This window comes from Rattus rattus, chromosome 7 (genome assembly GCF_011064425.1).
Source record: "Rattus rattus isolate New Zealand chromosome 7, Rrattus_CSIRO_v1, whole genome shotgun sequence".
NCBI classification, from domain to species: Eukaryota; Metazoa; Chordata; class Mammalia; order Rodentia; family Muridae; genus Rattus; species Rattus rattus.
This window is the reverse complement of record NC_046160.1, coordinates 83,330,617-83,343,916: the sequence shown is the minus strand read 5'-3', so window position 1 is coordinate 83,343,916 and position 13,300 is coordinate 83,330,617. Positions and strand designations below refer to the sequence as shown.

The following is a 13,300-nucleotide window of genomic DNA, read 5'->3' as shown; positions in this document are numbered from 1 at the left end:
AGCGCTCTACCACTGAGCTAAATCCCCAACCCCTAGTATTTATTTTTAAGAGATACACATTCCCTTTTTGTATGTGAGGAGGTAACTTTTTCAATCTGTTTTTCCCTCATTTTTTCCCCTTGAGGCTTAATTCTACTAATTTGCAGGGTCACATCTATAGATAGGGAAATTAATTCAAAAACTGAATTGCTGCAGTGTGTTTTTTCTAGCTTGTCATTGCCTTTTAGATTGGCTTGTGGGTTTCCCCCCCAAGGTATTAAAAAATACCAGTATATCAGTCTAGATTTTTGTGACATATAAAAATAATCTCCCCCCCCCAGGTCATTCCCCCTTTTTAATACATGTAAATCTTTGACCTATTGGGCATTTCTGCCTGAGTATGAGATATGGATTCAATAGTTTTTGTTGGTCTTTAAATGGCCACTTGTCTGGCTGAGAAACTTCTCTGGTGTCATTCTTGGACCCTTCAGATCATGTGGATCCCATTTCTGTTTGCTAGCCTGGAGATCCCAGGGCAGATACCTGTAGAGACTAGGCAGGTTACATAAAGTGAGGAACAGGGCCAAATCGGGAGGACAGCCAACTGGAAATGGGTGGCACACTTTTAGAAAGAGGGCGGTCTTCGTACTGCCTGCTCATTTCTTTGCATAGATGCAGTAGGCCACGGTGCTGCCAGATCTTTGTCAAGAGACGCTGGAAATAGACAAAAAAAAAAAAAAAAGCTATTGATTTTAAAATGGTAATACCAATTAAACATTCTTAATACTGGCTTGGCGAAACAAATACGTCTTCAGGCCAGAAGATTAAGCCCAGGGGAATCTCCCAATATCCTTTGCCAAAGAATGAAACTTCCCACCAATGACTTTCCTATGAGAAAATACAATCGCAGTCTGATAATTTGACAGCTTTGTGTTTTATAGCTGGGGTCTGGAAACTGTGGGAGAATTAAGGGCTTTCTATAAACCAGAGTATATTTAGTACATAGGACTATGAACATGACCATTTATTAGAAGACATTTCAACAACTTTAGTATTATTGTGTACGTGTGCGTGCGACGACACACACATGCCACATTTCAGATGTAGAGGTCAGGGAACAACCTTGTGGAGCTGGTTCTTTTCTCCTTTACGTGGGTTCCAAGGGTGGAACTCCGGGTGTCAGCCTTGTGAAGCAGGTACCTTTTCCTCGACAGCCTCATAGGACATATTTTTTGACCCAGTGGATACTTAGATTTAAAAAAGAAAACAAACAAACAAAAAACAAAAACAAAAACAAAACAACCCCCCTCCAGAAACCTGCGATCTCTTTAATTATTCGGTCTGCCATTCTTTGTGAAGACAAAACAGTGTTGTGTTTGGGGGAGAACAGTGTTCACCCACTGATTCTGGAACTGAAATTACTGCACAAGTTATCCTTTACTCTGTCCTTTCGTTCCCTACCTCACTGCTGGTGGCTGGGTGCATGACTGGTTTTACAGCCCGTTGGGAGCAATTTGTTCTGCAATTTTAGTGGGATGAAATTTGGGCTAGTGAAAAAGTTTCCAGAGTTCATGCCCCTTCAACTCAAAAAAGGGTCAGAGGAGCTTTATTTGATGCTAATTAGTATGTCTGTATAGCAGGATCCAGGTTCTGTAGACCCTTAAGTAGAAAGGATTTGAAGAACACGATTAACCAAAGCACATTATCTGAAAGGTTTTGGATGCCTTTTCTTTTTCTTAACACAGGGATCTTAGGTGAAATAAGTCGAACTGAAGTCGTTTGGCCCTGGGCGCTAAGCGCTTCCCACGATCCCACAACGTGACTTTATGAAATAGCCACTATCACCTAAATATACAACGGAGCCACATAGAGCACACGTTAAATAAATATCCTATCAGCCCAAATGTCCTTTTCTCCCCACATCCGTGTTCTGCCTTCCAGAGCTGCAGTCACGGCTCCGGGGTCCCCTAGGGCTGCACGAATCAGGTTTGTCTGCCAGGACTCAGACGCCGCCGCCGAGTGTGTCTGGAACAGCCGCCCGCCCCGGCGCACGTTCCCAGGAGAGACCGATTACCCTCCCGGCCCCCGGGCCCCGCACCCGGCGCCTGGGCCCGCTCGGCGGCGCGCATGCTCCGTGCTGGTCTTCTCCCGAGACTCGGGAGAGCGAGCGCCGGGCCCACCCGAGCAGCCGCTGCAGGGACCCGGCGCTCGGCGGCGGCCCGCGGGGCTGGAGGGGCGGCCAGCGCCGTGCACGCCGGACACGCGCGCCCACTCGGCCCCGAGGGCCCTCTGGAGGTGACTCGGCCCAGCCCGGCCCGGCGGCGTCGGCTGCGCGGAGGGCGGGGAGGCGATGAGGGACGCTGCGGGCCGCCGCTGTCTGCCCGCCGCGGCCGTGGCGGGAGTCAGGGGGGCAGGGGCAGGGCCAACGTTGCCCGCGCTGCGCACCCAGACAAAGGAGGAGGAGCCACCAGACGAGCGGGCAGGCGCCCGTGGGGATAGCAGGGCGCCTCGGCCGCCGCGCTTCCTCGGGGCTGCAGGGCCGCCAAGCCTCGGCGATCGCCGCCCGCCCGCCCGCCGGCGCCGCCCCGAGCGCTCGGCCGGAGCTGCGGCCCGGGCGGGAGGCGGCGGCCCGGCGAGGGCGGGCGGGCGGCCTGCGTCCTGCCTGTCAGGCCACCGGCCCGGCCTCCGATGCGGAGGCGCTGCGGCCGGGGCCATGCAGCAGGCGCCGCAGCCCTACGAGTTCTTCAGCGAAGAGAACAGCCCGAAATGGCGGGGACTGTTGGTCCCGGCCCTGCGGAAGGTCAGTGCTGGGGCCGAGGGAGGTGCCGCGGGGCGACGGGCTGGGGGGCCGGGCCGGGAGCTCGCACAACTTGTAACGGGGAGAACAGGGAGCACGGCTCGCGCTCGCACGGGTGCCGGGACCCAGCCTTCTCAGGCCGGGAGCCCGGTGCTCCTCATTGCCTGTTGCATCCCGAAGGACGTTTTCTCAACTTTCTTTTTTGGCCTGGTCCCGGAAGGAAGGTTTTGTTATGATCATAAAACTGGATTTCATCTTACAGTCATTTCGTCAGGCAACTTCCGCCGTTGACCAATGTGTTGTCCTCAGGCTGGGTTCTGGCAAGACAAAGTCCCGCTGGTTTTTAGTTTCTAAAACAAATGCACGATTTCGGACCGAGTGACTACTTTGAATTGAGTTCTTTGGGGGTGTTCGCCTCGGGCGGTTTGCTTGCCACGGTTGCCCATTTGCTTGTTGAGGCAATGCTGTTTTTGCTAATATGGATCTGTGTTTCACATGTGTGAAGTGTCAGTGAGTCATAGTATTCGTTTTCCAGCACTTGAGGTGAATCTAAAGCGCCTCTCCATTTCCTGAAGAAGTCTTACCTGAATACGAGGATTGCCTCACAAAATGTGGTCAGTTTCTTCACATCGGTGAGAACTTGTAATAATCACTGTTAAGGGACAATGGGGAGGGGCAGCTCATGCAAATCAGTGTTTGAAAATTAGATACACTGCTAGGGTGTGTGTCTCCTGGTTGGTGCTAGTCTTACATGAAGTTAGGTAATTATGCGATGCTTTTTTGTTGCTGCTAAATTGTTTTTGTAAGATAGACTTGTAGATTTGAAAACTGCATGGGCTCACGGTGAGTGGTCATACTTCTTGAACATGGGCTTCTCCCTGTAACTCTTTTCCTTTTCTGAAAAATAAACAAGAATGTACTTACTTATTCATTCATTTATCGTCTTTTAATCCTTGGCCAACGATAACCTCATTAGGGAAGGGGTGATTTGCCATTCAGCAACACAGGCTTGATGGCTTGAATTTCAGTCCTGGAATCCACATAAAGGTGATGGGAAGAGCTGAGTCTGCAAAGTCCGCCCAGCCTTCATGCAGGACTCTCACCACACACACACACACACACACACACACACACACACACACACACACACACACACACCATATATGCTAACACACAGATCACACACACTATACACAAACCACTAACGCACAGATCACACACACACAAACACACACTCAAAGAGACAAGACAGAGACACTCACACCATCACCACCCCAACACCACCACCACTACCACCACAACCACGAACAACAACAACAACAACAACTGCACTTGGAAAATAATTCATCGTACATGTCTAGGAATGGAAAGGCAAGCCCACTCTAATGGTAAAAACATTTCCATTGTATTTTTCAGAATTTCAAATTTGACACTGGCATAATTCTCATAAGGAGGTACTTATTGGTCTCCTTGGGAGCACACACCAAATCATGTCTTTTTAAAGAACTTTGTGGATGTGGGAGGCATGTCGGGTAGTGATAATGAATTCTCTTTTGAATTAAAAGCAAAGGGGAAAAACCTAGGTAGTAGTAATTGGCCCTTCTACCTCACAGAAAGGCAATGTATTTATCGGCTCAACCCGTGTTGGCCATTCATACAAATATATACACATTCATAATTTTGATAGCAAAAGGTGGCTTAGACTCTACACAATCCTTGATGCATAAATATGAATTTAATTTTTCAGAATAAATCAGAAATAAAACCAGAACTAGCATCCATTCCTCATCTCTTGCTTTGGTCCTGGAACTGTGTGTTTATATGTTGTGTTTGTTTCCCAGGTGCTTTGTAGATAATGTATTACTTCATAGTAATGGAATTTTTTTGCATATTAAAAAGCACATCCACAAAAAATTCATCTTCTCTGGTGAATGTTAAAAGCAGCTAATATTAATTTATTAACTTCCCATTATGGAATTGAAGTTCATGCCATGGAAAACATTTATGTTTTTAGAAAAATTTAGTTGAGAGTAATTCACATTTTATGTGGTGTAATTCATTTAGCATCTGTTGAACACAACTTACGTGCTTGATACCATGCCAGATCCTTCGAATACAAAGGTGAATTTTCATTTTTGTTTACTTGGTTTTTTTGACAGAGATTCTTTTTGTAGCCCTGGCTGTTTCAGAACTCACTCTGTAGTCCATGTTGGTCTCTAACTCCTTTCTGCAGGACCAATTCCCCACCCCTAATCCCACCAAGTGCTAGGATTAAAAGTGTCCACCACTCCCAGCTCAAAGGTGAATTTTTAAAAGTAAAGGCATTCTCTAAAGGTATTAACTATCTAGGGCAAAAATTCTGTTTTGAAGGTTTTGGCTTCTTGTTTGGTTTTTCAAGACAAGGTTTTTCTGTGTAGCCCTGACTGTCCTGAAACTCAAACTGTAGACCATGCTGGTCTAGAACCCAAGAGATCCTCCTGCCTCTGTCTCCTGAGTGCTGGGACTAAAGGGCTTTGTCACCACCACCATGCAGGTTTTAGCTTATATAAATGAGCAATTTTTGACTTTATTTTTCTGTAATTAGTATCTTTCTCCGTGTGTGTGTGTGTGTGTGTGTGTGTGAGAGAGAGAGAGAGAGAGAGAGAGAGAGAGAGGGAGAGGGAGAGAGGGAGAGAGAGAGAAGTTGGCTTAGTCAGAATAGTCTACTGGTGAGGTCACCAAAACATTTCAGAAAGGTAAAGTCATGACTTCATTCAAAATGTAAATGAACACATGCCAGTAATTTAAACTTAATTTATTTTTGAGAGAGGGGCACATATAGACCAGGCTAGCCTCAAACTTGTCATATAGTAATCGGTAACCTTGAACTTCTGATCCTCCTGTCTCAACCCCCAAGATAGAATCCAGGGCTTCCGCACTCTACCCATTGAGTTATACTTCTCCAGCCTTCAGGTTTTTATTTAATCAAAGGTGTCAAATCCATTCCTATGACCATTTAGGTGTTTATAGGATACTTAATGAAGAAATAGTAAAGCTATTGGGTTAGGTATAGAATTAGTTAATATTCTAAATAAGAACATAAGAGTACTTTTGGCCATCCTTTCCACTAGATAGAAATTATTTGCACTTGACCAGCCAGAATTCTATAAATTCATCTTATAGACTTGTTAAATGAATTAGTTAATAGAAAGTAATCAAAAGTTTAAACTAAGTACCACACTGAAAAGTGCCTACTATTTTTGTTATGTTTTTGCTTATTTTCAAGTCTTGGGTAATTTTTTTAAAAAAATGAACACAGAGTGTGCATGTGTTTGTGTGAATTTAGCAAAATTACCCCTGTCAACTTGAAAATGAAAGGGTTGTTCATTTCTGTAGCACTTCCACTAAAATTGGAACAGTACATGAAATGAGTGAGTTTAATTTGATTCAATGGAAGTTGTTTTTAAAACTAAAAAACAAAACACAAAACAAAATGCTGGGTGTGGTGGCACACTTTAATCCCAGCACCTGGGGGCAGCAGCATGCGGATCTCTGTGGGTTTGGACCAGCCTAGTCTACATAGCAAGTTCCAGGCTAGCCAGAGCTACATAGTGAGTCTCTCTCTCTCTCTCTCTCTCTCTCTCTCTCTCTCTCTCTCTCTCTCTCTCTCTCTCTCTCTCTCACACACACACACACACACACACGTGCGTGCGCTTAAGTTAAAATTAAGACGTAGTCTAAAGTTCAGTTTTCTTTAATAAAAAGCATCAAGCATGCATTTTACTATGTAAAGCACTGAGGTTGAAAAATGCATTCATGAGAAGTACTTTTGGAGGAAGAAATGAATTTTTTGTTTGCCTTTTAATTAAAAAAGAAAAAAGGTTTTTTTTGGTGCTGAAGCTTGAACCCTGTGCATGCTAAACACGTGCCCTACAACTGAAAGCATGTCCAGCCCTTTCTCTACCTTTAAAAGAAAGCTTCACCTAGTGCATCTGAAAACGCACAGAACTATAAGCAGGGTGAAATGACACTACTAATGGAGAATATATGGATTGTTAACATTACTGCTAAATTATGCATCACCCCTAAAAGAGCCAGGAACTTTATAAATGCCTTTACCACTACTCTCTAAGAACAGTGACGTGATCGTATTACTTGGGAGCGAGGAAAGAGCATGCACTTGTAAATGCAGCTTATAACCTTTGTGTTTAAACGCTTTGGGTACTTTGCGCATGTGCTATTCGATATCTGACTGAAATAAATCAACACTTTTCATATAAAAGTTTGTTTACGATCATTTAATCAGGGTTTTGAGTCTTATTATTATTATTATTATTATTATTATTATTATTATTATTATTTATCACCACCTTTTCTGTATGGTTTTATCAGTCTAGACTTGGAAAAGAAAATGTTGTCTTATCATCCGTGGTTTTAAATATACAGAGAGCAAGCAGAGTTCCTGGGTATAATTTGATTTGGGTTAAATATTGACCTCCTACTCTGTGGCAGTATGATCTTAATGATGTGAGAAAATGTCTGGTTGATTAATTGTGTATGGTAAAGTAAAAGAAGGCTAAGAAATGGATTTGTGGATTCTGAAAGTTCCAGATGTTTTGCTTCGTACCTCTGCTTCTTGGAGTTCATTTTAGAAGATAAACTGGATCTTTTCTCTCCAGAAGATTTGTAGGGTGATTTGAGAAAATAAAGTTGGTGTCACTGATGTATAATCGAGTCAAGAAGCCGTCTTTGAGGAGGTTAAATTCTGGAGATTATAGGTAACCGTGTTACTGAGTGCCTCTTATGTGTCAGCAGTAGTTTTAACATTGAAGTCTGGGAAGGGTCCTACTGTTATAAAGCTTGCATTCTAGGTAGCTGTGGTAGAGAGGCTGAGAGCAGACTAATTAGCAAGCAGTTCTCTGAAAGATCATATGATTGACAAAATACAGCAGAAGAAAAGATTTGCAGCAAAGGAGAAGGTAGGCATTGGCTTGTCTTCTGAGCCAGGAGAAGATCAGATGCAGGTTATATGTAGATCAAGCTAAGCTCACCAGAGAACAGGAAGTCCGGTAGGGTCGGCATTCCTGTAGCATTAGATTAACCTGGTCTTAACTGGGTTTCGGAAGGGTTGCACTTCCAGGTGAGGTCCAGTAATGAGATGTGCAGGAGGGGTGAGGTGAAGCCAAGGATGGAGTGACAGCCGGACTGCAGCCCCAGCAGCTCCAGAACCACAGCTTCATTGGCATCCCCTGGCCCTGTCAACCATGGCTGTCGATGCCCCTGAAAGTGGAGGACAAAGAGCCCCTCGCCCAGCTCTCCATCGAAGCCGGCAGATGGAGAAAGCATAGGAAATCACCCCCTTACAGAGGCTCGTCATGGTTCCTGGGCTCAAAGGAGTTGTTTAGGGTCACAACCACTGAATTTAAAAGGAAGCCTGTGACCCCGCAGACTCCAGGAACCCACCCAGCACATATAACTTTCAACAGTGAAGTCAAAACAGATGTAAATAAGGTTGAGGAAGTTTTTGAACAAGTCTTATCCTGCCCACCTACCAAGTACTTAAATCTTTCATCAACCCCCCTCCCCCACCCTAGTCAAACACTGCTGGAACATCTTTGTCAAATTCTCTGCTTATATCAAGACCTCAAGGCCAGGGGCTAATGAAACACTTGAGAGGGGGCCCTTGAAAATACTGCAGAAACTAGAGGAATATCTGAATTCTCCTCTCATGAAATTGATGAGAAAACACAGAGGACATCAAGTTTTCCACTTGTAGATTTCTGGATGGCAATGATATGACATTAGTGGACTGCCACCTGCTGTCAAGGTGGTGGCCAGCAAATACAACTTTGATATTTCTAGAGGAATGGGCATCTGGAGATCCCTGAGGAATGCCTACAAGGGCGTTCCTCACAGGGATGAGTTCCCCAGCACCTGTCCCACTGTTAAGGAGGTGGGAATAGAATACAGCCATGTCACCCAAAAGACTTAGAAAGTAAACCACTTTGAGAGAGATGCGGTCAGATTCCCCTAAGAAAATGCTTTCCTAACAGACTGCGCTCCCTCCTCTAAAGTAGAAGTGTAGTTTGCACAAACATGCAGTCACTCAAGACTTGGACTAGGAATACAGAAAGTATAGTAATCTCCCATACACACTCCCGTGCAGCATTACTCTAAAATCCTTTACCTGGCCCACCCCGCCCATCTTCTGTCCTCCAATCGGAGACGTTCTCTATAAGCTCTTCACCTGCGAGGCAGTTTGCGGTCACTGGGTGTACGTGGCAGAACTTGAGGTGGAGTGTCTGAACATTAGCCTAAGAGCCCTGGCCAGTGGGTCCCACACCGATGTATAACGATAGTCCGAGGACTGTTTATTCATTCATGCAGAGTTATAATACTGGGTAAGGAATGTGGGAGAATTGTTACTGTGTTGGGCATACTGTTTCAGTGTAGTGGGTCCCTGAGGGTGCTGAAAGCTGTTGCCGTCTGAGAAGACTACCTTCTACAGAGAGACTGCCGGTGTTTAGATAGATAATTTTGCCTAAAACTTGGATCTTTCTTACACATTGTAACATCCAGTACTAAGTAGAAACTGAAAGATTGCAGGCTGGGAAGGCATTCTCAGAACTATGTGGAACAGTGGGTGGGTACTCTGTAATTGGGTATATGAGTTTCACCCAGGGCCATTCATACATTTGCAACAGTGTTATGGCCTTCATTGTAACAGACTTTCTCTTCTCTCCCCCTCCCCATCCTCCCCTCTTTCTTTCTCTTTTTTTCCTGTGGTGCTTGGGAATCCCTACTTTGTGCAGTCCTGAGAAGCTTCTCTGTTCCGAGCTGCACCAAGCCCCACCCTGCTCAGTGTGATTCTTTTTTTGAGAGGTAACCATGCTGCTTTCTGTCTTTGAGTAGCACTATATGAACTGACGATCAGCTGGAGCAGCCCAGGGACTAGTATGTAAAAACTACTGCAGAAATTAACCTGGGGATGCCTCGTGAACTCATTAAAATGTCAAGTACACTTACAAAAAAGAATAAATTCAGAAACTGATGGACAGCCTATGGTTTTTAAATTTTTAACATGGAGCCTGTTCTGGATTTCCGAAAGTGCTGACTAGAACAATAGAACCCATGGGAGTGGTTTGGAATTATTCCAAAGTAATAATGACCCAAACTGACCCAAGGGGTTCAGCCAGACCGGTTGAGCATTAGGAATGCATTTTAACTTGGTGCATTTAGCTCCTTGTCAGCCATGATTTAGTAACCTTTTTCTATTATCAGTTTAATTTTAGTATGGTATATTTGGAGCAATAATATTCCATTAAAATATTTTATGCTGAGTATCTAAAGCATTACCTGTGTAACCGCTTGACATAAATCAAATATATGTCTATTATATTAATCATGGCCTTTCATTCAAGGAGTTCGAAGTTTGATTATATCCTAGGTTAGGCTGCATACTTGACTGTGGGAGGAATTTTAATGGAACTAATGGATTTAGAATTATTTCATGTAACAATGTTAAAAATTAACAACCAAAACTTCTTTTCATAAAAATATGTGATAATTAGTAGAAAGCTTTTTGAAATGTATGAAGTATAAATTCCAAATTCACAAATAAATGTTTAAAAATTAAGCAACAAAGTGAAAATAACATGTAGAAAGTTCTAGCTGTTCTAGGAAGTTCAAGTCTTCTTTATCCTCCCTCCCTTTCTCCATCCCTCCCTCCTTCCCTCCTTCCCTCCTTCCCTCCTTCCCTCTTCCCTTTACCCTCTCTTCCTCATGTTTCTTTCTCATGAGACTGTTATGTATCCCCAGCCCCCTAAGTTATCTTTATTAAATCATTTATCACTTTGTAAATCCTACCACACCTCTTAACAAAACACTTTTTAGTTCTTTTGTAATTGATCGATTAGCAGTATTTGCTGGTTCGTCTCTTTTGCCTTACAAATCATTTTTTTTTTCTTTTTTCTTTTTTTCGGAGCTGGGGACGGAACCCAGGGCCTTGCGCTTGCTAGGCAAGTGCTCTACTGCTGAGCTAAATCCCCAACCCCACAAATCATCTTTTAAAACCAAAAAACTCTTATCTTTCAAAACTTGAAACCTTCCTGGCTTCTTTCTCTGTCTCTTCCTCTTTCTGTCTTTTTCTGCCTCTCTTTTCTATAGGTCTTGATTTCTTACCTTCTTAAACCTTGTGCCAATTCTTAAAAACCCATTGGTGATTCTTCTCTGTGGCTCTTACCAGGCTCGAATCTAATCTTTCTTGATTAGACTCTTCCTCTTAAATTGGAAGTTTATTCTAATGTTTTTGTTATGTATCTCCATTTGCACATTTTATGTTGACATATAACATTTTTCATGTTAAAATCAAGTAGTTACAGAAATTTTGTATTACAAATCTGATGGTAACAATAAAATAGTTTAACAGTTAAAAAGACTCTAATGGAAGTGCTGGAGAGATGGCTCACTTATAAACAAACAAAACAAAACAAAAAACAAAATGCTGGTTGGTTCTTACAAAGAGTTCAGTTCTTAGCACTCACATGGTGGGTCACAACCTTTAGTAACTCTAGTTTCAAGAGATCTAAAGCTCTCTTGTGACCTCCATGGGCACCAGACATGCACATGTGGTGCACATACATAAGTGCAGGCAAAACACAGGATAGATATATTTTTAAAAGCCTTTTAAAGTGTCCAGTGGAATGTAAATGCTAAAGGAATTTGCTATGCACTGCAATTCTTTAAAATGAAGGTGGCAAAGTTAGGCTTTAAACTTTGTCAGCCTTTTCTCTGAGCTTTGTATCCTGCATGTACATAATTATGTTCTCATATAATATTTTTATGTTTGAAAGACCTTGGTTGCTTCTTATACTTCTTTGTAACAGAGAAAACTATATATATATATTGAATTAATTTTTTTCACCTATAAACATACGGCCCTGACATTTATTTTGAGCTAGTACAGTGGTGTGTGTTTGTTTATTTGTTTCTTATTTATTTAATGTGTATTTTATCTGGTGCCCATGGAGGTGAGAAGAGGCATTAGATTCCCTGGGATTGATGCTACAGACAGTGAACCATCACATGGGTGCTGGGGATTGAACCCTGGTCCTTTGGAAGAGCATCGTTGCCCTTTACCTGATGAGTCATTTCTCCAGTCCCTTGATGGTACGCAGTTAGAGCCTACAGTAGGAAGACTGTCACAAATTCAAGGCCAGTGCTTAGTAAGTATAAAAGCCAGCAGGGGCTACATATGAAGACCCTGCCCCTAATAAAATCAAGTTTACTTTTCTTTTATATAGATACTAACTTACAAAAGTTAATATAAATGAACAAAATTTTTAAAGCAACTAAATCCAACCTTTTGACTTTTTAAAAATTTTATTCCGAATTCAATAGTTCTTTCTAACTGTTCAATGAATCTAATATCAAGTTGCTTTTAATTGTTAGCTACTCATTTGGGACTTTGGTTCTGTTTAAAGCAGAGATCATTTTACTTGGAAAACAATGTCATCAGATTTTAAGAGTCATTTGCCCTTTCCTTTTCCAGCTTTCCCAGTCATTACTAAACAGCCAGTGACTATGATTATTATCTTTTTAATCTTTCTACTTAGAAGTTGTTTAATATATTCAAGAAAGAACAAGGCAATCAAAACTTCTAGTTTATGTGAGGTAATATTTATTGTAAAATACATTTTATCCTACCATGTTCTTTTTAAAATAGCATTTGTTTTAGGAAGCTCAAATCAAATTTTCATTACTGGTTTGAGTCCTTTTCCATAGTCAAGTCAATTGACAGCTCGTACCTAACAGCAGGGTCTTTAAGTACTCTGTCTCTAGATGTAGGTTTCAGAGGCAGCCTTTCCCTTAAAGTCCAGTCCTTCATGACAGCTAGGAAGAGTCAGCTCCTCCGGAGTGTCACAGTCAGACAGTGATGATCACTCCGCATGCTCCTCTTCAGACAGGGTTTTCCTGCGTGGGTTGTCTGCCCCTGAGCTCCGGTCTTTGCCTCAGCCTCCTGAACGATGAGGGTTCGAGGTGTGCCTACCACTGTGCCTGAGCTCCGGCTGGTTTTTCTCTTTTTTGCCCCTTGGTGACTTAGGGGGACTATCCTGAAAGCAGTATAAAGTATTTTGCCATTTTCTAATCAATAGAGTGTATTTTCTAATCAATAGAGTATATCAATAGAGTATATCAATAAGCAGCATCTTTTAGCAAGAAAAATGCTAAATTTGAATAAGAAAGACAAAATTAACTGGAACAATTAAAATTTACTTTAAAAATTTCTTTATGGGAAAAGATACCATATGTGAACTTAAGAAAAAACCTTTACAGTGTAGGTCTTTCATTCCCATTTGTACGTCTCCTGAGCCAAGGATTCCTGGGGCATGGGCTCCAGCAGCTCAGGCTCCTTTCTGTTCTCACAGTGCTTCCCTGGATGGTAGAGGCTGGAGCCTAGTGGAACCTTCCTTCCCTCAGGGCCTTCCCTTTGGCTTTGTTTCTTTCCTGGTCCTTCCCGTCATCCATCTCAGGAAGCCATCTTGA

At 42.8% G+C, this 13,300-nt stretch overlaps 1 protein-coding gene and 1 pseudogene across 2 annotated transcripts in view; both read left to right on the top strand.

The window, feature by feature from the left end:
* The first annotated feature begins 2,411 nt into the window (after positions 1-2,411).
* Positions 2,412-13,300, top strand: part of Sos2 (SOS Ras/Rho guanine nucleotide exchange factor 2) — a 111,905-nt gene continuing 101,016 nt past the window's right edge. For both annotated transcript variants that reach the window (XM_032907861.1, XM_032907860.1), the window contains exon 1: positions 2,412-2,779. In XM_032907861.1, coding sequence (XP_032763752.1) covers positions 2,693-2,779 — 87 coding nt within the window. In that variant the 5' untranslated portion in view covers positions 2,412-2,692. The remainder of the gene's footprint in view (positions 2,780-13,300) is intronic.
* On the top strand, positions 4,302-9,101 carry LOC116905564 (annotated as a pseudogene).